Genomic DNA, 26,154 nt, shown 5'->3' on the forward strand with positions numbered 1-26,154 from the left:
CAGCTATAGTCCCTGTCAGTTACGCTATGGTCAACCGTGATTTCCCTTGAGGACGCAGCTCGCAAAAACTCGAACGGGCATGGAGGGATTTAAAGTAACGCAAAGTGACAGCCACTGCATTTATACGCATAACGGATTTCTACATTCTCAATTAATCATATAACGGTTATAGGTACTGGTCGCACGCCATAGCTAACTAATCATTCCTACTTTAAAGCACACAGCGCGTCAACAAAGCTGATCAGGCATCGAGGTCCGGGTGCCTCAGGTTAAAAGAGAGAATAGGTACCCCGTTATTCATTCTTAAAAATGGCGAATACGCTGTGTAATAAGAAGGTACAAAGACCAGCTAACCCAGCATCCTTGCAGTTATAGTACCACAGTATCGAGTGGTCGAAAGATCGTCTGACAAGGCTGTGAGCACGGCTGCGAAAGTCACAGATACGCTGGGCAGTTGATAAGCTCAAACTAAGACGAAGTCGGTCGCACAAATCAGATTGGAGAAGAAACAAAACCACATGCTGAGGGAGGAGAGCTTTAGACGGTGAAAACAAACAACTCAAATTTGGGTTACTAGGACAAAACGGTTCAGTGTCTAAGCTGAAGGTCAGGAGAAGTGATTAAAGTACAAATAAGCAGATCAATCGACAGCTAACCTGCGGATGCGCATCGGACGGAAAGTGACCAGGCTCAAATCGAATAGCCAGACCGAAATCCGCTATACAAGCAGACATGTCGCTTTTGAGAAGCACGTTTCGCGAATTCAGATCGCGATGTGCTATACTCGGCTTCGTCGGTTCCATTAAAACGGTATTCCCACCTACACTGGTGATTTCTGAATGCAAATGGGACAGGCCACGAGCAACACCAACAGCGATTTGCAACAGTTCTGTCCAATGGATTGTGTGAGCTTTCAAGTAGTCGTACAGGCTTCCCAATTGATGATATTCTGTCACAAGCCAGTATTCGACTTCAGGTGGGTCCAAGCAATTGTTCATAGTCTGAAATATATATAATATAATGGAAACCAAGTAAATAAATGGGCGAAAGGGTGATATAATGGAACACCCAAATGCTCTAGTGTTGGTCATCACCTATGTGAACAAAAGGTATTCCTAATAACCAGACGAGTCACTTGCGCCGTTAACACTCACCATGTGTCCTGTGGCTCTCTTCAGGTCACGTTTGGATGTGGTCAATGATAACCATAATTCCGAACTTAATTCCCTTATGTGAAGGCATTCCACGTAAGAACAGGGAACTGTATGAGCACCAGTCTTATTGAGGCCCACAAAGGTCATTCTCAGGAAGAGGATAAAGCATCAATAAACCGATTGAAGCGGGATACAAAGGGATACTAATAAAGGCAGCTTGAATATGCTAGAACCAATAAGGTAACTTGGAGGTTACACTTAGAAATTTCACAGTAGGAGTTCTGGAAGAGAACACTGAAGATAACGAGGAATCGGTGATAATCGATGGCTGTAACGTTGATCGGGGATGAAAGAAGGGACAAAGCCTTTGTATTTCGAGACATTGGAGGCCGGTGTTCATCGGATCAGCTAACAACCTTATTCAGTACAGCTGGTAACTGCACACGTGCAAAACGCCGCAACCAACTGTATTCTCACTGGATGAGAAAATCAAGGAAGCAATTGGCCTTATGTGCAAGAAAAACGGGGAAACAACACCTTGGGGGGAACTATTACTATTTGACATTGGAGTCACCACCCACGCCTTTGAATTGTGTGCGGCTGGCGACGTGGTCCTCAAATGGCTGGGCTATGTTCATGGCTAACGAAGCCTCGGTTGGTGTTACGAAAAGCAACGCTGAAGCAACAGCGTCTGCCGTAGAACGAAACTGATGAAATGCAAACCGCTGTTCGTCTTGGTTTAGTAGGATAATTTTCAATCGATTCAACGACGCTCTTGCAAACGAGTTAAGGAGAGAGATAAAGGCGGTTGGTCCAAACTTTCAAACTATGTTAACATAGCCACTCAACAACTGTCCGGGACTTTTCCAACGAAGAGACAGTCAGTGAAAATATAAGCACATTTAAACAGGAACCACTTCGCTTGCCTCAAGTTCCAAATACTTTTTCTGAAGTTATGTTATCCGTGACAATACATCCATTAGTGGCAGTGAATGCGATGAGTAGGTTCTACAAATTTTCGGCAGGGCTTCTCGAGGCTACAAAGATACACTTCTGCTTCAAGGTATTCCACAAGGGCCGCACCGATACGGATCCTAAGGCGACGGTTAACTTGTCTGATTGCTTGCGTGAGCTTTTCTCTCGAAGGCTAGAGAGCAGAACCTGGCAACGCTGACAATAAAGGTAGTTTCAACAAGGCAGTGTATGTTAAAGCAAGAGCTGAGACAATCGGGTGCTTTTAACAAACTGAGATCGGGACAATAAAAAAACAGGAAAAATCGATGATGAAAATCACCCTGCACAATGAAATGACGTGATTTAGCGAACATCTTTTTAGCTTGTGTACACCAGACCTATAGCTCTTATTGGAGCACGTTTTCAAAGACGTTCAAAGCAGAGTGATCACAGGAGGCACGTGGAGCGCTCCAGTGAAGATATCGATAAGGCTTACAAACACAGCTCAGCTGGGTCTTCAGTTGTGTGGGGAAATTAACGATATTGTCTGATCGCGAGAAATTCTGGTAGACTAGCCTGGGATTCTTTTAAAGCATACGCACCACACGAAGAAAAGATTCACATGAGTAATGATGGGTGCGGAAAGGGAGTAAGCATAGCGAGCTACATCCCGAAACTATGCAACTAATGAATTCGTAGAATAGAATAGAATAGAATAGAATAGAATAGAATTCGTAGAATAGAAGTAAGGAACGATACCATGCACGTTACGATGTCGTCACCTTGTTTACAAACGCGAACAGCCGGGACAACACTAAACATATCCAAGTCTCCCAGCTGGAAGTTACTACTGGCTACATCTGAGTGCAACCAGCTTTTTTTGAGCATTACTGTTGTATTATCAGTGTATTTATTATTATCACTATCACATTTTCGAAATGTAGGCCCGGATGAGCATATAGTACTGAAGATCACCACTCTTACCTAAAATCCTTCCGGGCGTCTACCTTAAAGTGCAGCTATCCAATCAGCGTTGCTTTTTTATTCCGTACCATAGGTTTGAGAACGGAGCATTTCCTAAAGCTGTTTGTACTGAAGAAAAAATCTAATGAGCAGGCAAAAAAGATTTAAAAAAGATGGATATGAAGATCGGGAACATAGGTTTGGAAACAAAATAGAAAAAGGGGTTACTTTAAGTGGAATAAGAGGTGACTCATGGTGAATTTGAAAATAAATTCCAAAGTTAGAGAGTACACTTAGTCTGAAGGACCCGCCAGTTTATTGGCGAAACCTTGCTCACTGCGTCCTATCCACATGACCGTGTTGGAAGGGATAGCGTTGATTTTGTGGGATAAGTTAGAATTACCACTTTGGATAGTAACATCAGGGTTGACGTTGACCTTTCACGTCTGCATAAACATAGAAAGCATATCTTAAACAGCGAAAAATGAGGATAAAACTGAGTGGAGTGGTATGATATTGGGTTCACACAAGTACTCCGTTTTACATATCTAAGCACCTACTCTGGATGGAAGTCGACAGCGGACATACCATTTAGAACGGTCATATTCTGAGGCGTGAAATACCACGGAAATCCAATCTCATAGGTTAAATCACCGTGCATGCCCCGAGGCTTTGTCTAAACGCTTCAACCCCACACCGTAGAACTAAATTCAATGGGTTATTTTGTTTGTTCGAGAATCACCAAAACGAAGATATGGATGCACATGAATCGGACCAAATAATTAATACGAGTACCATACCTCATTCACTCGTGGGCGGAAAACCGAGATTTTAAAACAACGAACAAACCATCCACTTTAAAAGTTTATTTTGAAACTGTTAAGAATTTGGAACTTGGGCTAAAAGACAGGGAGTTTTCTGACTACTACTTCTGCTGGTTTAAATATTACCCATTATCTGAGAGGAAGTTATCATGGTAAAACTCAAACAATCCATTTAAACTCCGAAGTCACATACTCGAATGATCACAGTGGGTCCCATTATATTGGTTCCCCTTTTGTGCCTGACTTTGATCTGCTTCCGTACCCGTGGAAAATGATTTCTATTGAGAAGTATCCCCTTGTCAAAGAAGAGTTCAGAAACGACAGCAACAGCACGCATTTTCAAACAAGACTAGAGGAGCTCCGTTCATCTGATGGTATCAGCCTGGTATCGCCTGATGGTATCAACTTGGGCGAAAGTCCTATGCCCTGACTACTAGTTGTTTCTCGGTACCGGTAAGTACCGTTGTGCTACCTATTATTGCTGTACTGTTGAATGGATTACAGTGACCAATTGCTGTTTCTAAACGTCGATTGCTCTGGAATACGCATCTTGACTTCAACCATGATATTATTCCCCGCAGAATCCAGTCAGATTTCCCTGGGAAATCCCATACACTGATTCTCCAGTTAGCAAAAGAAAAGCTGTGTGAAAGGAATGTGCCAAAGCTTGCAATCCAATACAGTGCAAGCAACGTGCTCAGAGAACGTTGACTGCAGCTGAGAAGAGAAGCCAAATACTCCGCACATGATATTTCCGAATGGGTGCACAGAAGCCACTGTATCTCAGTGCAGTCAATGTATCCCCATGATACAAGATGCTGTACCTTTTCGAAGCCCATTTGGACAACAGCTCGAGCCAAGAAAGGTGCGTTGTTCAACAAATGAAATAAACCAGTTCGGTTGGCAGTACGAAAGCTCCTTTAGTTAATCCGCAAGACAAGATCCAAGTGCTATTTAGCTGGTAAGAGATGTAAATTGCAGAGTAGAGCATTTTCGACGGCCAATTAATTTGGTCATCCGCCCCGTGGTTACGCGTTTATCAGACCACCTTATTTCAAAATGCGGTCTGTGAGTTTAGATCAACTGTCAGTACTAAGATATCTTTCTGTCTTGAAACGCCATTGAGGTTCTGGGCCCGATAAGCTTCCGCCAACAATGTTCAAAGACAGTAGTGAATTTTCGTGTTGTCTTGGCTAGGTTGCTTGGACAAATTTGAGAACACGAACTCGTTTTAGAAGTGCGACCAACCATTCATTTTACCTTCATTATAAAGACGTTTCCAATCCCATTGTACTTCTTCGAGAGAAAGTTGAGAAGGTTGGGTTTGCTTATCAGCACACATATCTTGAAAGTTTCGTAAGCCGCGAATGAACTGAGACTGGAGCTAAACCATGAATACAGGGGAATACAGGATAACTTATTTATCAAGATTCTAATGATTAAAATTTTGCAGCACCCATTTGGCCGGTATCAGGTATACAAATACGCCCCCTTCTGATGCACTAGTACAGGCCCCATTTCCAGATATTCAAAGTTATTAAATTCTTGGGCCATCTGTTATGGTCGTAGTGCTTAAGCATACCATACCCTGACATCTGCGGTTGGAAAACAACCGGCTCCGTTAACCAGGCTTAAGAGACGCAGGAAATACTCCCTCATCCTCACGAGGATACAACTCTGTTAGGACTTAGTACCTCCTTGGTAAAGATAATATGCTGCAGAAGGCTCAGTTGGAAAGTCGCGAATTTACTGACCGGAAGGTCCTTAGTTTGAACCCAACCTCGGAATCTCAATTGCTCCTGTCTAGACTTGAGCAGCCTGGCAGCATCCCAGCCCTCGTTCTCCATTCTGATGGCACAGCAATTAGGCACTAAGAAGCAAAACGATTAAGTGAAGATATTACCGTACTGCAAACGAAATGGCAAGCAAGTGAGCTTAGTCAGCACCACTACATAAAGGAGAGTTTTGAAGTAACTGAACCGGCCCTCACTTAGTAACAATGGTACATCTAGTTTGATATTTAACACCAAAAAATGTTAATCACTACCACCAGTGAAAAGCAATCAACAAGGTCTTGGCTTTTACTGATAGTTCCCCTTCTGAACTTTCTCGTGTATTGCTACCAAAGAGGGCCCTGGGTAGGCTGACACTGTGACTAAGAGTCACTGGAGTCAAAAGATCGAAAAATAACACCGCATGTCGTGTACTGTCAAGATCAGCTTATTAACCACCGAACACTAAGTTAACTAAAATGAGCAAATTAATACCACCACGGTGGTGTTCATTAACCAAAAACAAGGTGAAACAGCCTTTGTGCAGTACATTAAGTTGAAGAAAATCATAAACGAAAGATGTATTTGATGCATTTGATATGCAGTTGAGTGTATTTGTCGAAATCTTTCCAATTTGGATTCAAATAGAACATAAAGTTGACCGAAATTCGGATACTGTGCCTACCTGATGAACCCCAGGGAGAAACCGATCGTGGATTGTTGACAAGCTTTCGGCAACCTTGTGAGTAGTTTCCTTTAAGAAGACGACTTAAATGGTTTTGAGGAATAATTTTAGGGAAAAACTTTGTTTAGGGCAGGGGATCCACCGAACATCTGATGAAAACAAAGCACGAATAATAAGTAAATAAAGATATGAGAAAACACTGTATGAGGGTATGAGGTCCACTATCGAGGAGAAAATTATTCTGCTACTGAATCAAATGCCTAACACCAAAAACTCACTTGGTCGGCACCGATGAACTTCAAAATATTTGGGTGGCTCAGGCCCGGGACACGGAACAAACCGAGTTCAGTAATCCAACTATCCTTCTGCGCCGCTCGGAAAACTTTGACCGCAACGTCCATACAGCGTCCCAGTTCTGAAGAGCCGTGAGGAGGCTTCTGGAACTGTCCATGCCAAACTTGGCCGAAACAGCCTTGAGATTTCAGTTCAAGCTTTGTGACGACGGATGCCAGCTGCGGGAAGTATTGTGCACAAATGTTCAAATCAAGCATACACTAAAGCAGGACACTAAACAGACACCTAGAACGCTGAGTTACTAACAACTACAGAACGTACACCACGAACTGCAAATAGGGAAACGAAGACGCGCACGTCATGGAGACTCGCATCCTAGATGACGAAAATTCTATGGAGGTGATACACTACTCACTCATAAAAACATCATAAACAAGAGATTCGGTTGGGTTACAGATGGGTCTCCCGTCAAAACCAAATTTATATGAAATGAGTGCATTTGACGTGAATTCTACTTTAACCAAAACCACTGGCAGGCTAATAACTGCAATCGTTTAACAGTTATGAGAAATGATACTGGAGTTTTAATTGAAATTTCACCTCGCACATGAACTCAATCTACGTTGAAAAACCGAAAATCATTCAGTTGAGTCTCTCGTGAAAAGTAAATTGACACATAAATGAGTGCATTTCCCAAGCCCCACAAGTTTGAAAGACATGATCAGGAGTAAACATCTACCAACAAGAACGCAAGTATAATCGATGAGGAAATGAGCATAAAACAGGCAAACATGTCTGATTTACCCCCTCTACTTCATCTGGAGTCAACCAGCCAACACCAACTGCAGGGAGCCGTTTTGACCTTTGAAAACCGTTAGCTTGCTCTTCTACATCGTTGAGCCCTCTGCTCAGCTGATCGCAGGTGCATGTGGGCAACACGGCCGAAGTTTTCAGTTTCATCAGCTGACACTCACAGTGATGCTTCGGAAGAGGAATATCAAAATTCTTGGGGGGAATTTTAGAAACATAACAGAACATACCTTTTTCTGTTTGAGTGCACGACCGCGAGTGCGGCGGCAATATAAAATAAAGAATATCACGAGTGCAAGGCAAAGGATCAACGCAGAAGGCACCACAACAGGGATGAACGAACGCGAATCAGCCGAAGGAGTGCTGTCCTCCGGAAACGAAGGAAGAGAAGAATTCGACGCCAAGGTTATTGGCGACAGTGGGCTTGATCCGGGTCCTGCACAGAAATCGAATGAGACCGGGGAAGTAAGTTGCGATTTACTGAAGCTTAACAGCTCAGTCATAAGTGAAATGAGTGAAATGTAGAAGCGAATGAGAACGAAACGTTGCACCAATCCAGTATGAAGTAGTACGTAGCAGCAGACAGAAAAAAGTTTCGGTATACCGTATAGTCGGATATAAATTAAAAAGAAAACATAAGGGAAAAAAGCCTGACGATACCTTAACAACCAATATTTGGCTGCGGAATTTACGATTACACGAAAAGATAGCAACATTTTTCTCACATCAAACTTATGAAGTGTGGACACGAGCGTTCCGTTAGTTGTGGTTTGGGGGACGCCAGATGAAATGATGAGTCCGCCTGTGTCAGAAACTCCTCTCCACAAAGAGCATTCTGCTGTACGAAACTATCGCCCTTTTCAGTCCAAATGTGCAGCCGAGCCACCATCCAAATTCACCAGCTGTACCAACCTGAGCACTCATATTGCAGGTCTGAATTGTGATATCCGTGTACTTCGCAACTTGAATATTTAGAGGAAGTTATTATTATCCGATGATTATCTCTGATGGTTATACTACAACCTAGTCTATGTGGGTTTTGAACACTCACACCATCGAGGTCCTTGATCGGTATGCGGAGGACAATACGTCGTACTGGATATCGTATCGAGACAGCGGTGGTTAGAAAGCAAGAAACCAAAAATAGTCTTTTGCTTAAGTTCACTGATTCAACAGAGACACAATATGCCCAAGTTTTGATGTCACGAAGCAGAAAGGTTTGTTTTGGAAAACACTTTAAACTTCCTACACCTAGTGTATGTTTCCATCACGTTCGCTATTAAATTTCCGTTATCAGGCATTAGTGGATCTGATTGCTTCAAGCTGTCGAAAGATTATTTCAACGTCACACCCGGCTAGATAACATGATTGGTAATACTGCTACCTAATGTTAATTTACTTCTGAATCTCAGTAGCAAATGTCCACATCTTACCGGTCAATTGTAAGCATGTGAGACTCAACATGATTAAATGGGGTCAGCGAAACATGTAAATCATGGGGAACCGTAAGGCAGCCACACAATATGCATGTTCGATTCCGAAGATAGGCTCATCTTCCTAATCCGCCAGAAGAAAGTCGTACTTCCACCGATGCTGCTTTGCAATCAAAAAGTCTAACTAGCTTCCATAGACCAATAGATCGTTGTCCAAGTTGCATCATCCGAGGCCCGCATTTCCGCTTTCGTTCAACCACCTCTGCAACCAGAAGGCATCCGAGGCGGCATGGTATGTCATTGTGGAATAGATCATGAGCCACAAAAGAATACTTCAATCTCAAAAATACCGAGGCGTTCGGAGGTAGTGCTTTTAAACTATGCCACCAACTGGATCCTAGATTGTGCCCTTTAGGGCTATGAAGAAGTACGGATTTTGTTAAATACACTCAAGTCAGTTAGGGGCGATAAAAAGTGGGGGAACTGGCACTCCTGGAGATTCACTTGATTATGTAGCAAAATAGTAGGCTAACAGTTAGTAGTTTTCTACAGCTTTTGCATGCATCTTGTTGCTGATTGAATGACACCTGTAAGTAGATTGTTGAAAATCTATAACTTTCTGAATCTGAGTTATACTACCACTAAAACCGTTACTATTGTTGACGGCAGTATCGTATACAGTAAACGCATCATTTAGCTTTTTTATTTCGTCCGATCATATCGTTTTTAATCCCATCATGTGAGAGTTCTTCAATAATAAGTGAATGAAAAAAAAGCACGTGGGTGAAAGGCGAGGAACCGCGATACCTCTATCAGATGCATGAGGGTGGTATTTTGAAATATCCATTTTGTCAATATCTCAATCTTGCTGTAGTAACATTTGGGTGAGAATACCGTCCATAAAGGTTTCCAATCACGCTGCATATTCAAGCAACCAGGTTTCAGCGCGCACATATCAGAATGTAGCTGGCATTCGTCACTGGCAACTGAACTGAACACGGGTCTACGTTGAGCTAGGTACCAGGAGAGACCGGCCGGAGGATTGCAACTACACCGACTCCTATCGAGCACTGCCTACCCTCTTGTCCACCAAAAAGAGCTCGGATATAATCAAGATAACAAGAGATTTCGGTGCACAGGTGGGACGTCACAATGTACAATGTCACAATGTTGTTGTTATGATCAATCTGAATATAAAACGTGATGATGGTAGTTAACGTCTTTGGTGAACCTGCATGGCCAGAAATCGTTTCTCAGCAGTGATGGGTTTAAACATGCTTTTGTTCAGCCCAAATTTTCATTAATTCTCCGCTGAGAATTCCATTTAGCTCCGCCTTTCGTAGCAGAGAGGCTTTGTGGGCTGAAGGTCAATAAACAAAACAAACCTTACCATGCCATGCACTGCTGTCTTTGATTACGATAATGATGATGATGAGTACAAGAGGTTTCCAAGGAAGGCAATGACCGTAATGATACTAATAACCGTTCAGTCGTAACATAATTTCGGCGTCCAGCTGCCACTTCTCACGAAGGAAGCACGAGGGGTGACGTACTGCCTCCACCCATCCAGCCACCCAGCATCATCAAATGTTGATACTGAAGCAACACTGCCATTCAACCATAGACTTCACCTAATTATATTTAGAGCCCTAGAACGAAAATAAGAAAAATGAATGGGTGTGGGAGTGAACCTGGTGCCTGTCTATCGCAAACATTCTGAGGTGCCTGCACCTCTCTGGGCTCAGTTAGACAATTTGGAGAGAAACTAGCAGGCCGGATGACACTGACACAGATCAGTCACCATTTCTTGCAATGCTGAGTTGAGTTGAGTTCAGCCAAGCGCGGAACAGGTCACGGGGATCCCAAACCTAGAAAGTGCATCGCACCAACAACATCCAAACTCTTCATAATCTCTGTCACGCTTTTCTGCCGTGCCATAGCTGTCTACCTCGCGGTTTGCACCACTGTGAAAGAGGCACGGAGTACAACGCTAATCTCGGTAGACAGTGTTTCAGGATACGTGCCATCGCAGTTGACAGTACTGGAAATTTTTCAGGCTTGACAGAACATACGCAGTTATAAACCTTCGAGGTCGTAGGGAGTTCCACATCAGTTGCAAGCGCCAGATTGGTGGTAATTGGTGGCCAGGAGAGTTGTTATTCGAAGTATTCTGTCATCCAGTCGACTGGTTTTACTTCATTTAAGGTGATCTGGTCCTTGATGGTCTCCTTCACAGGTGATTCCCGCGGTGAGGGACCGACGCACGGTTCAACCTGAATCCTTTTCGGGCATTCCCGACTTTCTCGACCTCTTCCATCTCCTTAAATTGCTGTATCCAGCCGACTACACGACCAGCGCGCACGCTCACTTTCATCCGACCTCTGATAATTCGTCGGGACAAGTTATGTTCGGGACCGCACTTGACATTCCCCGAGACTTGCACAGTCATCATCATCGACAGCATGACACCGATGCTTTATTGCCCTACAACCATGATTAATTCGAAAGCCTTATTGTGAAGAAAAGGGTAAATGTGGACAGGAAAGGGACTTAGTGCTAGCCTACCACAATCATTCCGAGGTGCCTACACCTCCAGACATTCACTCAGTCAATCTGGACAGAAACTGACAACAAGAACGTCACTGACATCGGTTGGCAGCCGTATCTTGTAGTGTCTGCAACCACATATAGTGAAGATCACGCGGTCCCCATCGTGGAAGGCGAGTAGCACCGACAGCACCCAAGCGTTTCATGATCTCCTTCATACTCCTCTGCCAAGTCAAGGGTTGGCCACCTCTCTGTTTACGCCACTCCGAATTGGGCATGGAAAACAGTACTCTCTTCGGCGAACGATAGTTCGGCATGCGTAAAACGTGTCCCAACCAACGCAGCTTCTGGTGCTGGACACATTCTTCAATGGAAGTACCCGTTACACAACCGAAAACACGCTTTCTAACTGCCTCGTTACGGATTCGCCGACACCAACCCACACGAACTATGGTTCTGAGACAATGGAGACGTCTCAGTTCCGCTGCTCGAATAGGCCATGTCTCAGATCTATACAACAAAACAGCCCGCACTGTAGCTTGATAAACACCTCCCTTGAGGCTCAGGGATAAACTACTCTGACGCCAAGAAAACGCCACCCGAGCCTTGCAGATACGTGCAATGACCTTATCTGTTACACTACAATCAGAATTCTTACAGCTTCCAAGATACGTAAAAAAACTATCCACAGCTTCCAGTGCCTACTCTTGGATGGTAAGTGGCGTGTTTAGTGATTGTACATCCAGGAGCATGACCCTACCCTTGGTAGGGTGTTATTAGAAACAATTCCACTAGAGCTAGACACAGTATGAACCGGTTGTTTTCGATTATTCAAACTGTAATAATTCCCTCTATATCGTTGGGAAACCACTAGATAACTAGCTTACACTTTGGGGATGCAAAGTGCAAACCAAAGGACGGGATGGCTTTGATCAGTTCATCCAAAACACTTATCCTTTTCGAACAAGAGAACGTCGTCTGCATATTCCAGATCCGTAAGGTTTTTGTCACAGGCTATTTGAACACCAGGGCTTTAGAGACATTCCAGCGTTCGTCTCATTATCTCATTGATCAGGAAGTTAAAAAGGAATGGAGAGAATTGGTATACTTAACGGACACCACTCTATGTACGGAACCTTCTTAAAAGCTTTACGTATACTCTCATACGTCCGGAAGTATGAGATTACAAAGAATGTACTATGGTCACAAGCATCCGGGGCATTCCTTGGGCATTCCGATCAACCGAGTCAAACGCACCTTAGAAACCCAGGAATACTAGAATTGTGGATCGCTCATACGTATAACGTTGTTCTAGATCCTGACGGAACATGAAGATTTGGTCAACACAACCCCTACGAGGCCGGAATTCCACTTGACGCCCTCGAGTGAGTGTCCCAAGAGCCACCGTAAAGCGACGAAGCACCAGTGACGCCAACAGTCTCGTTACGACGGGGTCAAACTAATTCCCTGTGGTTGCGACACCCACTACGAATCCCCCCAGTTATCTGGACAGATTCCTTTTCCCAAATGTAGGAAAACAGATCAAACAAGCGCTGACTGAGGACTTCACCCCATCCTTAAATAATGAGGGTGGGAGGTCATCCGGATCAGAAGCTCAGTGGCGCTTGAGAGAACAGCGTTCAGTTGTAGCACCCTTCCGGTGCCTAGCTGCCATGCCACCCAAAGGAAGCACGAGGGCTGGGATATTGCCAGGTTGCCCAAGCCTAGGCAGGGGAAGTCGAGTGGCGGAGGTCGGATTCGAACCACGGACCTTCCGGTCAGTAAATTCGCGCTCTAACCACTTGGGCCATCTCGCCCCCCCCCCCTTGAGAGAACATATGCAATTACAAACCTCCGAAGCCGCAGGCAGTTCCACGATCACCGTCCAGGATTATACGCCATCTGTGGGATCTAGATGGGTGCGTGCTGGTGGCCATGACAGCTGTTGTTCGAAGTATTCGGTCCGACGGGCGAGGCATTCTTCTTTCTTCGAGAGGGTCGTTCCATTCTGATGGTTTCGCTCACAGGTGGTTTCCGGGGACCAGTAACAACGGATCAACTGAAATAATCTCCGAGCATTACCGGCTTTTTGGGCCTCTTCCATTTCCTTGGGTTTCTGTGTCCACCATATTTCACGGTCGGCTCGCACACTCAACTTCACCGTCGCACCAGGTTATGTTCGGGACCAGCTGGGATATTTCTCTGACAATTAAGCAGTGCCACCGTTCGGTCTAACATCCAGTGCTTGCGTACGCATGGTGGCACCGTGCCACAAACGAAATTTTCAGCACTATGCAAAGAGGTGGCAATCTCATCCAAGTATCAGTTCGCATCTGATGGTTGAACCTTTGGAAGACACTCCAGTAGACGATTCTGGTAAGTTCGTCTGACATCCGGATCTGCGAGTCTTTCAGTTGCCAAGCGATTTGTCCGCACCTTACGCGGCATTGAAAAACGTTGGGAGAACTCTGGACGAGCGCGTAATCGAAATCCACAAATGTGTTCCAAAACGACCGTCAGTCAGTTATTGATCCGAGCAATCGGTAACTGATGGTGATGGGGTCGATTCGGATTTGTGGCCGGCCTGCCGCTGGACGACACCATGTGGCCAAACGAGTTCGGCTACATAAAAGCGGCAGGCACAGCTGAAGCAACCGATCGCCACTGTCCGTACCTACCGAGTCCAATCCATATCGACCTCCTAATTGAGTCTCAGATGCATTAGGCGTACCCACTTGTGCATTCATATTTCCGGCCACCACCACGATGTCTGAGCTTTTAGCTCGCCGCAGAAGGGTATTGAGGGCGCCACAAAACCTGTCTTTGACAATGTTGGAGCTACAGTCAGTTGGGGCGTAAGCAGACACGACAAACAAACATCTATGAACTTTCCGCTTAAGGGACTCTTTCAAAGACGTTGACAGACGAACCGCACAGAGGCGACTATCAACAGGTATCCAGTCAAGCAAGGATTCTTCCGCCCGGTGATCAACCCCCTGAAGATCCCGTCGCAGCAGCCTCTGGATCACCAGAGGTGTGCAGCCGGAATCGAGAAGAGACTAATGGGGTGATTGGCTCAATCACTGTGCTTGCTACGGCAGTGAAGCATCGGTGTTGGACACTGATGTCATGCTGCTGCTGCTGCTGATGATGATGATGATGACGATGACTGTGCTTGCATCTTGAATTCTTGTTTCTTAGAGACAGCAGACATCAATGCTAAGCGAGTCCAATGTGCGTGCAAGAGCAGCTTGTTGTCCTGCTTGCTTCAGAGTGCGGACATTGAAGGCGGCCGGATAGACTGGGTGTCGAGGATTGAAGATTGATTTGGAGTAACCCAAGGATGTCGGCGCCACGTGGCGAGCAGATGCTGCACACAAAACCGGCGTCCGACGAACGGTATCATCAGTCCTAGGTGCTGGGACTACAAAAAGAGAGTTATTAATGGGGTGGGGACAGGGGGGAAGAAAAAGTATGTGAAAGGGAAAGAAGGAAAGCGTCAACAGTAGTCCGTTTTCGCTTACCCACATTGCTGTATGCAGCAAGTAAGGCGACCCGGCTGATGGCACCACGCGACGGCCGATGTGGCATGAGAGTATTTTTATTTGTGAGTGTCGTGGTTGTACGTAGGCTGTGATACTGGGAGGGCGCCCACACCTAGACAGGAGGACGATTAAGGTCCTCAAACAAACCCTTTGGCTCAAAAGCCTAATCGAAAGGCAGCGGTGTTTAGCGGGAAATGCAAATGCATTACCATTTCTACGGAACAAGTCGCCACATGTTCCAACCCCCAGCATGGAGGGCCAGGAGAATATTTGCCTGGCCTCTAACCGTTGACCAACCTGGTATGAGAGACTATGTGAGTGTCGCGGGGACATCCCTCAGTATAGCTCAGCGGAGCACTGAGGTGCACAAACAGTTACACTACGGTAAGGCCAGTCTTTTCGTGAAGGAATATACACGCCGATAATTCTGCGGCTGGAAGGGACTCCATATTAACAGTCCACTTTCTGTTGAAGGCCAGCCCGGTGAGTTGGAGGTCGCAGACGGCCGAATGAATTGTTGTTTGAAGTGTTATGCCCAAGGTTCTCGTTTGCCTAATATCGTAGAGTAATTATGGTCGCTGATTTCCGCACTGATAAGAGGCTTCCGAGAACCAGTCGGAAGAATCAAGTGGAACAACCTGCGGACGTTTCTTCCAATTCTGCGGCCCTCCACGTTCCCGGGCTTCCCGGTCTGCACGGACCGTCATCCGAGAACCGGAAGAATCAAGTGGAACAACCTGCGGACGTTTCTTCCAATTCTGCGGCCCTCCACGTTCCCGGGCTTCCCGGTCTGCACGGACCGTCAAATTCACCTGCCGTCGGGTGACGCCATACAACTCAATAGTTGTGAGCTTCAACCCGCAGGAATCTGTCTCCAAGTCTCCAGAAAAGCCATGATCCTATGTTTGGATGAGGTCGGCTAGGTTGTACCGCAAACAAACGTTCCAGCTTTGAGTACCGGTTTGGACATCTGCTCCCAGTGGCCGTTAATATCTGACAACGAATCACGCGCAACCGTTCCAGGAGGCAGTTCTTATTGACTCGTTTAATTTCCGGACCCCTTAGACTTTTAATGAGTAGATGAGATGCATTTTGCGTAGACCTAAGAAGCACAATCGTATCGATGAAATTGTTTAGCTGTAGCATACTTCCGGTGCCTAGTTGCCATGCCACCTGAAGGTAGCACGAAGGCTGGCATACTACCATGTTGCCTAAGCCTACAAAGGCGAAGTCAAGATGCAGAGGTCAGTTTCAAGCCACGGACCTTCCGGTCAGTAAATTCGCGCTCTAACCACTTGAACCATCCCGCCCCCTGAGAAGCACAATGGAAAGCATCAGAGAACAAGTGAACGGGGTGAGTCCACGCCGGTATTTTGGGCGGGGCAGTAACTGACAGCTAGGTGGTCTGCTTGGACTCGCGACCGGTTTGTTGATGGGCATCAGTTTATCTGGCGATTTCCACTGTTCCGGGAATTGGTACATCAAAAGAACAGTCTGTGATCGGAAACAGCTGAAGCAAACAATCCCAGTTGTTCGTGCGTCTCGTGTACAACCCAAAACATCTACCCAAGTGGGCCTCAAAACCCCTTAATCTATCTACCTGATTGTGCATGTCACTACCAACCACACGAATGTCTGAGTCTTTAGCCCGTTGTAAAAGAGCATCGAGAGCGTCATAGAAACTGTCTTTAGCAGATTCAGAGCTACAGTCTTTTGGGACGTAAAGATACAATAAACAGGGTTTTACCGAGATTCTTCCACACAGTTTGTTAAACGAACCGCGCAGAGGCGAATAGTAAGGAATATCCAGTCAACCAGAGAGGATTTCGCTCGACCACTCAATACAATACTCACGTCGGCATATCCAGCTCAGTGAAAACAAACTTCGAAGTGCTTAGGGTTATTAGCAGCTGAGTGCGGTGTATGGGGAACGAACCGGTCACTCCTAGTGCTGGGACTAGCGGAGATAGTGTACAAATTGGGGAGAGGTGTGGTAGAAGAGGGTAGAAGTAGGGCTAGAACATGTGTTATGTATAACCAACGACCGTTAACCTTCCGTTCCAAGGGAATATTGGCGAAAGATTCTAGGGGGAGAGACCATGACACGGCATCACGAAAGGAAAGTGGCTATGGTTAAACTTAGTACGGTTGGATCTTTGCATCTTTCCGGATGCGACTCACTTCATCCTAATTTCAGGTGGTGGGAAGTCCTCCAGGACATGGCACGCAACCGTTCCCAGTGGCGCGCACACTGTGATTTCCAACCCGGAATTCCTATACAGTTTGTTTGTGCGGTGGGTATATGTCAGGGAAAGTAAAAAACGACGTTGGGTTTATCCCGCTTAATGCGCTTCACTTCGACATGATGCGCAGATGTTTGTTTCTGTGCTGTCCAAGGATGTAGGCACTTTATTATTGACCGCTCTAGTTAAGGACACGATGGTTTTTCGTAGTATGAGCCTACCATTCCCTTTACTTTCCAAACATTAAGAGGATCCCTACTGTCATTAATACATGACAGTTGAGCACAAGTATGTATTGTTGGTACATTACTGTCAATCATGATGACAACAGGAAGACAACAGGCTCGCATGAGAGGCGGGCTGGGGGATGAGGATCCCACTTCAGTGAATCCTTAAGATGCGGAACATCCTTGTACCAGCTGCCAGCTTCCTCTGGATTTCTGTAGCTATCATGAGGTTATGTGGCACCAAAATGCTACGATTCTTCTGCGTGAGCAGCCCTTTCGTCGGCACCAAATAACATGAGCCACCAAAAGACTCAGATGCCCATTTACGCCGGTTCTTGATGGAACGCTGGTATGGCGAGTCCAAAGCCACTTGCAATCTCTCCGAACATTCGGCTCTTAAGATTTCCAACCAAAACTGCATATCATAAGCGTGAACTGAGTATTTCGCATGAAGAGATTAGGGTAGGCGTCGGCGAATACTGTGAAAAGGTCAGGTCCCAAAACAGAAAATCATGGGCACCACTGGCCAATGGTAGTGGCGAATATTGCGGGATTTGCCCTCAAATGCACTGTACATTCCAGGAAACCAGTAATCTAAGTAGGTTTTTGTTGTAACATCAAACTTCCGAAGGTTGCGGAACCGCCGATGTAGATCCTGTCGATGGCCTTAATGAAGTGCCCTAGGGCAGATTGAAGATGTCCACCAGATGTAAATCGCTTCTGCAGGTGTGCTTGGCGCCAGCTGTACCAAAAAAGAATTCATCCCAATCTATTTTACGTGGACAGGTAGAATCCCCAACACTAAGTTCCCACAACCATCAAATGCTACGAAAAAAAAAAATAATTGATGTGCTTGGATCGGATGGCCAGTTCCACAAGTCGAAAAATCATAAGGTGAGCATTCATTCAAAACGGTAAACACCGACAAAGCAGTGAGGACTCCTGATACTCGTCAATCAAAAATGTATCCCAGTGGACAGAAACTATTAAGCCCAGAGAAACTATGAGTTTGGCGCAACTTGAAATACACAAAAATGAGCACTATGGCCTACAATGCCAAGAGCTTACCTGGGACTGAGACGAATCGTATGTCCGTTGCATTGTTGCAGAGGGGACCTTTGCAACAGCAAGCCATGAATTTTTCCACAGATTCTTGAAGGATATGGCATGGTCCAGAAGAATCAGGACATCTGCTTTTCTGTCCAGAAATACATTATGTTGGTTATCTTACGTCTGTCCACATCCAGCAATCCTGTATAGACTCCACGAAGGAATGTGTTTCTTCATTCCACACAAGTGAAAGCAAACAATGGGATACACCATCTGCACATTCCTTCTGGCGGCTAGCAGGGCAATCTGGCTTTGACGGTGAACAAAAACACCGCATCGATCTAGATCACATTTGTACACAGCGCGGCATCCACACAGTCCGGGAAGCGCCTTCCCGACAAATTAGCGTCAAAAGCTACTAATCGCAGAACACCTTGAAAATGCTTCGATGTTCAGTTCGAAAGTGGATACGATTCTTACGGATTCACAGACTGATACACAGGAGTGGGCTTTCGCCCAAACTTGCTGGATCATGATTGTCTTGTCGTTCAACGGCTTCTTTTCACCTGGAAGCCATGTGGTGTTTTGTGCCTTTATTTTGCTCTCTTCATAATGTTACGTATTTTGTTTGGATACGAAAAACTACAAAAACGCACACTTGTACAGTGTCATGCAATATAAACGTGATCACGTGCTCCGAATTTCTCTTCTCAATCCGCTCGCGTTCAAAGCGATCATTCTCGGGTCTCGTGTGCTGACCCCGGTATGAAAACATTTCAGAATATCTTCGGAATCCATTGTGTGGGAACTGTTCAGTAGAGGACCCCTGGACAAGTATGATTGGATTATAGTTTATTCGCTGACCTGAGCCGGCTATGAGCTATTTTAAAGAGAACAATTAATAATGAGTCTGTTCCATCTGACTTCTTTATTATTGTATGCTCACTCTAGCGTTTTTAATTTTATTACTTTGCCACGCGCTCCTGTTGAAGTATCTTATTGGTGGTCTGACCACTACAGGTACACGAAAAAAGGCGTGATACCAGGGGCAGTAGTCTTCTTGCTACAACGACTACAAAAAACCTCATCTAACAGTGCTCTGAACTGGATACTAGATGCAGTGTGAACGGGAGCCTGATAGAACTTACCCCACACGTCACATGCCCGGTATGAGAAAAATTGTTACATAATGAAACTGTGCGTTCTGAGCGTGAAAATCTCTCAACGTTGTCCATACCGTGTCTTAGTTGGGTCAATGATGAGAAACGCGTCCGTCGAGCCTTGTTCGAAATAAGTGAAGTCAAGTAACTGGTCTCTTCGAAAGCGATGATACTCCCGGAACGGCAGGCCAAGCAGCGCGAGGCTCGCTTAACCATGAAAAAAGTTAAGCCCAAAAACCGTTTTCGTGGCGGCTCGTTGCACACGCTCAATGATTATTACGTATTTTTTGTGTCTTTGGTAGAAAATTTCTTTGGTCTATTCAAAAAGCATTCTGAAGTTGGCACCATAGTGTACCCAAAACTTCACACAAGTTATACGGGGAAGGTTCATCGAATCCTTCGTAGAAAGGCGAATGCAGACTTTCCATGGTGCAGTGAGAATGACATTTTTGAGGGATCCAGAACATCTAGTCCTTTTTAGTATCTGCATTCGTATTGCCTTCTTGCACCTTTTCACCATGGGCTGCAAAGGCATTTGCTGAGTCTCCTCCGATTGACACGGGGACGCACTTTTCGACCCATGGGGAAAAGCGCCGGTTCAGCTACCACCGCCTTGCAGCGTCAACCTCATTTTTTTAGGCGCCGGCGTTGGAAACCCATGATTTCTAGTCATTTACAAAGGATGGGCACGGAATTCAGAGCATGTCCTGAGGAATGTTGTTGCAGATCAAAAAGGGAGTGGTTTCGAACGGAGCCTTGAGTATCGCCCATTGAGGCCACAGGCTATTGACACACCCAAATTGAGTTCGCCGAAACTGTAGGGTTTTCGAAGCTGCTAGTTTATTAGGAAGTTAGTCCAATCAATTTGCACCTTTCCGTGACATGTTGCACGTAGCATTTTGTTTAAGTGAGCGAAATGTCAAGGTCACTGACCATCGCCGATTTAGATTTTATGCCGGTTGTAATAAAAACATAAAACACGAAAACGCACCTTGGCATATTTTGGTGTTCTTCGGTGTTCCTGAATAATGAAAATAACATCTTAAGAGTACATAATGCAAATTCCACCCCATATGATAAGTCGCAGGCGTTTGTTTGCTTTAGACATCTCAGATTTAAGAAATGGGATATTTTTGTTTGGTGAACCTGCTCACAACACATTTTCCCCATGGATCTCATGTTCCATCAAGTGCAATAAAGTTAGGTAACAACACAAACTTGCAGTGGCAACGCGAGGGACATCTGTGGGTGATCCCCTTTCCCAGATGTGCATAACTAGCCTGTAGATAATGCAGTGTTCCCAGAATGCTGTGGGCCTCTTTCCTATTATAACTATGACGTTCTGAACGTGGTGACCACCAACCATAAAGCAGACACCTTGATGACGGTAGCCGTTGTCACTCACCTCGACTACCGATTTTAGCTGCTGGATCCATGTCTATGTGCGACGCTAATTGAGGTTCCCCACATATGCGCGGCAGCCCAATCCAATGAGCAACGACGGACCCTTGTACTCGTATCTATACTAGTTTTCACTCATCTTGAATACTTGTTGTAACTGCTAGGCCCGCGTTTATGTGCAACGTTGATAATGAGACTGCACCTATGCACAGTAACATAATCCTATAGTCAATGACGGTCTTGTATACCGTTAACTATGCGCTTGTCTTCGCTAGCTACAGTAAACATCAGTGCAATATATATGCCGACCGGTAAACCTAAGGCCTCAGCTATGCGTGATAGCCACATCTGACAGCCTGATATACTCACAGCTGTACTCGAAGTCATCTAACTTGGCTATTGATCCTACCTGTTGAGTCAGTGTCCTTGTGCATACATACCTAATCTGATGGCAAACGATGGACCTAATACTCAAAACTGTACGCGATATCGCCTAAATTGACTACTTATTGAAATTGCTAGGCCAGTACCTATATGCGACGCTGTTTAGTAGGCCTCGGCTATGCGAAGTTTGTTGATTTAGCTGCCGACGATGGCCCGTCATACCCATAGGTGTGCGCTCTCCCGATCATGTCTGCTGCTTACATCATCATGGAGAGCATGAAATCAGTGTTAAACACTGATCTTCACTGTCGTGCCTGCCTGCTACCTACAGTAATCACCAAGCCAGTATTTATGCGGGCCGACAGAAACCAGGTTCCAACTATGCGTGACACCTTAACGACCAGCGTGTGCCCGTCATACTCGTAACTGCAGTTAATATCGCCTAAATTGGCTGCTTATCGTAGTTGCAACACCTGAATCTATGTGCAACGCTTAGTGTAGAGCTGACGGTCTTTCATACTATACGCGACGCCGCTTATCTTCGCTACCTACAGTGAACATCAATCCAATATATATGCCGACCTGTAAAAACAAGGACTCAACTATGGGTGATAGCACAATCTGACAGCCTGTTATACTCACAACTGTACTCGAAGTCACCTAACTTGGCTATTTATCGTTATACTCATGCTTACTCGATGCCGTTTATGCTTGCTACCTTCAGTAAACATCGCAACTGTAGTCGACGTGACCTACGTGACTACCTATAGTAACTGCCAGGCCCGCACCCATGCTCGTAGCTAACGATAATGCCCCGGCAACACATAATGGACTAACCCAACGATCACCGGTGGTCATCGCCTGTCAAAATGCAATCACCACCCATTTTGATAGCGCGCTCCCAATTCCTACTCTCGATGGTAACCCCTCGACCAATCCCTCCAATACCCGAAACAATGAGCTGTCGCTCACCTCGGCTACTTAGCGTAACTGCTATTCGCGACGCGGATTATGGGGCCTCACCTATGCACGGCAACGTAATACAATGGCCAACGACGGCGCTCAATACTCATAACTCCACGCGTTGATGATGCGCCCGCCATGAGTTTGCGAAAACACCATTGCCGAATTGCATTTTATTCATTGGCATCACTGATACAAGCTTAGTTGGTAGTCGCTCCATTTTTCATTTTCTTAATATCCACTTCACGGGACAAGGGGCAGGCAATTAACCTTCGGGAACAGCATTTAAGCATCTTGATATAATTGAATTTTATTTGATTGCTTACCTAGTGGTTCATAATCCCCAATACCGAGATGAGGGATAAATGTATAGTCGTTGCGGATTGTCGTGGGTTCATTGATTGGGCATTCGAGGCCTTCGAGTTACAATCACATGAATTCCTCGTCATCATGGTATTCGGATGCGAGGTCTACAAAGCGTATGCTAAGAAATTAGGCTTCAAATTACCGGTCTCCGTCATCTCCGAAATTGGACAAAACAGTTTTATTGCGACTGTCCTACAGGGCAAACTCGGCTTGTCCTCAATAGACCGATCAAAATCAACATCAAACAAGCTCTTTTAGCTGACCGGTAGATAGACTGACCGGCAACTAATGGGACTAGTTTAACTGATACATGTGCACTCACCTGGCGGATGCGCCTGAAGATTTTCTCCACACAGCGTGCAGGGCTCATTGCCGCAACAATAACGGTGATATGGTCAGTTGGCTGGCCACAGAGACCACAGGGAGCAGCGTCGTTTGACATCGAACGCCACCGTGGTTGGTTGCGGTTGCCATCCAACACTAGAGGCTGACTGTCCTGTGCACTAACTGAATTTTGACGCAACATCAGCTGGCTTTGGACAATCAGACGCTTCATGCACCAAGCAGCCTTACGCGGTTCCAGCAGCTTCAGTTTGCCAACCAACCGATCAAGCTGTTTGTGAAGACGTCCGGGAAACGTCTAAAGATTGCTATCTGCTGCGCTCGAGAAAGGCACAGGTGACTACATCTGCCACCCTCCGATTCCACCATTAGCACGCGACCGCACTCTCGAAAATTAGCCATGATGGACGATATGTCATCTAAGAAACCGACTAAAAGGCAACCAACGACCTACATAACAATGTGATTCGACATTTGACGCGATAGTTACGCAGATCTTTGATAGTGATTACCTTTCCAAAGTGGTCGGCGACGTACTGCCGATTCTCCGATGACGGAGCACCGTATTTCAAAAGGGTACAACACTCCTTTAATCCATGATTTCTCAATCGCCGGTTGATGGGTAGCTTGTCAAAAATAAACTTGCTGCGTGGATGGTTGTGCTCCAGGTAGTAGGAAGTAACCCTCAAGCAGTCATGGTAGCGGCGAACGTGGAGCCTTGCCGGACAATCAGTACGACGTGTGCTACAACGTAAACACAACTTACTAGGCGGGACGAATTCCACGTCTTTTGTTTCGTCTGCAGAGATGCCTGCTGCAACGGTAGAAGGCTTTTTCATACAAAGTAGCGAATTGCTGCTCTGTTTGGAGTTTATGCGGACGAAAACAACGAAAGGTTTCGCCTGGTACACTTTCAACGCGAATTGAAATGCACTGAATGAGAAAAAACTTCGACGAGCTAAATTCTCCCCAAAGTCACCCCCCGCATTCACGTGGTCAGCCACAGCAGCCATTTAAAATATGAATATCGCGGGCCTTGAATATCGTGGGGGTTGAGTAGATTTAAACAACTTTCAAAAAACTGCGGCCGTTTGGGAAGATCTCATATGCCCGAAAAACTACCATCAAATGTTAAAAGTTTATGTTAAAGTTTTCCTCCTTCGAACCACGGTTTCAGAGGAACTTTGGGTGTGCATCTACCTCATGGCTCCATTGAGACAGATGCGGATGAAGATTAGGTTAAGCCTACTTCCCCTCCCAATATTATATATAATCAATTGTAAAACTTCCCCTAAATTCCCATAAGATCAGGGCTTGTTGAGAAACAAGCCTTTGGGACTTCTCTAATGCCTTAGAGAAGTCGAAATATACGGCACCACATGCGAGTCCTTCGTTCTTAGCTTGGATTATACTGTCCATAAATACGTGAAGCTGTGTCAGGGAGGAACGGTTCGGGGATTTTTGTTGCGTTGAATACATCAAGTTTCCGGTACTGAGGTGAGTTCCATTGTCGTGCCTCGCTATACGTTCCGTCGCCTTGCACGGTGTGCGAGTGGGGCTAATAGGCCTGTAGCTGCCGGACGTCAGGATGTTACTAGTTTTATGGATTGACAATCGCCTCCTTCAAAGCAGAGGGAAGCCGGCGGACTTACGAAACACCAGGAAGAAATGCTTTGCCAACTTTGACGACGTTTTGATAAGGACTTTTGGATAAAACCTCTCTGGCCTCAACCCGCTGAAAGGGTTTGTCTTAAGAAAGAGTTCGCCAATGTCCTTCCTCGCAGCGGAGACCACGCTGGTTGGAAATAGTTCACAGTTTCGTCTCCAAAGGCTTCTATTTGAGGAGGTTGCCGGGGAGGTACACAAATCTGCACAGTGTTCTCTGTAAGCCTCATATTCTTTAATCGATTCGTTTGCGGGTTCCCCCCCCATAGAGAGTCGAAGTCTCATTTCTATGAATAGCAGATTTTGTATTGTTCGGATGAGGTTTAGAATTTGGTCTGTTTTCGAATATCCTTTTTGCTGATTTCTGGTTCATAGTGGTTCCGTATTTTAACAAAATATTGGCTCATCTTCATTGTCTCCTGAGTTTACGGTTTTGCTTCCAGAGGCGCCGGTTTCCACTTGGTTGCTATTTTGCCTGTCCGACTGAGTGCTGGTTCTTTTCGGACGAACATCACGTTAGCCTCGTTTGTTTACTTGGCAATACTCCTCTGTGTTCTTATAACGGATGCTGGTCAACCAATGAGTCCTTATTAACAATTGATGAGCAAACTGTTTTCCGTTGATGGAAACCAAGTCCACCGATGATTCCAGTTGGTATGCTTGTGACATGGTGGTCGCAGGGACATGTTGAACCCAAGCGGTCTTTTGAACGAGTTTTATCAACGGTAGCGCAGGATGGAATAACACCCAGGAAGCTTTAAGGGAGCTCAAAGCAGCCTCTAGCAAGAGACTGTAAAGCACTTGCTCCAGAAGCGTTGCCTAGTTTTCTGTAGGAAGAACGGGTCATCTTACCTTGGACTTGAGGGTTAGGGTACGCCAAACCGGGAAGAGAAAAGGCCCCGTACAGCGAAACTGGAATATTTGTCGCAGCACAGAAATAACAGGAGTGTTCCTGGGGAGAATGGTCGGGATGGCGGGGGCCGGCTGTGAGTACTAAAAAACTCCATCTGCCCTCCCACCTCTCGGGCCCTATCAGATAATGGAGTAGGTACAGATCGAGAGCTCCGCATCAGAGACGTCTCGTGTGAGCCAAGTTTCTATCAGTACAACTGTTGACAACTGTTCAGAGCAAGTCAGCTGTTGAATATCGCGAAGTTTGTTGAAAAGACTAAAGCAGTTTTTGGATAAGAGCTGCGACGCTCTCTTCTGAGTGAGGAGCACAGTGTTATGCAAATAGAGAGGTGAGCATATTTATTAAATCTGCGGGGTTTTTGTCCAACATCTCAAATCCAGTTTATATAAAACACGCCTGGAGATCCTTAACCTCTTTCAATTAGACAACAGTCGCCCCAGAAAGATCCGATACTCATGT

At 45.6% G+C, this 26,154-nt stretch overlaps 2 protein-coding genes across 2 annotated transcripts in view; one reads left to right on the forward strand and one right to left on the reverse strand.

The window, feature by feature from the left end:
• The window catches only part of T265_11493 (hypothetical protein), a gene marked incomplete at both ends in the record, with an annotated part of 36,338 nt that overhangs the window by 3,985 nt on the left and 6,199 nt on the right, over positions 1-26,154 (reverse strand). The window contains 7 exons of the mRNA XM_009178162.1: positions 657-1,001; positions 6,631-6,906; positions 7,687-7,892; positions 14,111-14,432; positions 15,620-15,880; positions 23,098-23,415; positions 23,630-23,931. Of these exons, the coding sequence (XP_009176426.1) occupies positions 657-1,001; positions 6,631-6,906; positions 7,687-7,892; positions 14,111-14,432; positions 15,620-15,880; positions 23,098-23,415; positions 23,630-23,931 (2,030 nt within the window). The remainder of the gene's footprint in view (positions 1-656; positions 1,002-6,630; positions 6,907-7,686; positions 7,893-14,110; positions 14,433-15,619; positions 15,881-23,097; positions 23,416-23,629; positions 23,932-26,154) is intronic.
• Positions 1,479-1,865, forward strand: T265_11494 (hypothetical protein; the record flags this gene model as incomplete). The annotated part of the gene is made up of 1 exon (XM_009178163.1): positions 1,479-1,865. The coding sequence occupies one exon, from the start codon at positions 1,479-1,481 to the stop codon at positions 1,863-1,865; it is 387 nt and encodes a 128-aa protein (XP_009176427.1).

Source organism: Opisthorchis viverrini, assembly GCF_000715545.1.
Source record: "Opisthorchis viverrini unplaced genomic scaffold opera_v5_511, whole genome shotgun sequence".
Lineage (NCBI taxonomy): Eukaryota > Metazoa > Platyhelminthes > Trematoda > Opisthorchiida > Opisthorchiidae > Opisthorchis > Opisthorchis viverrini.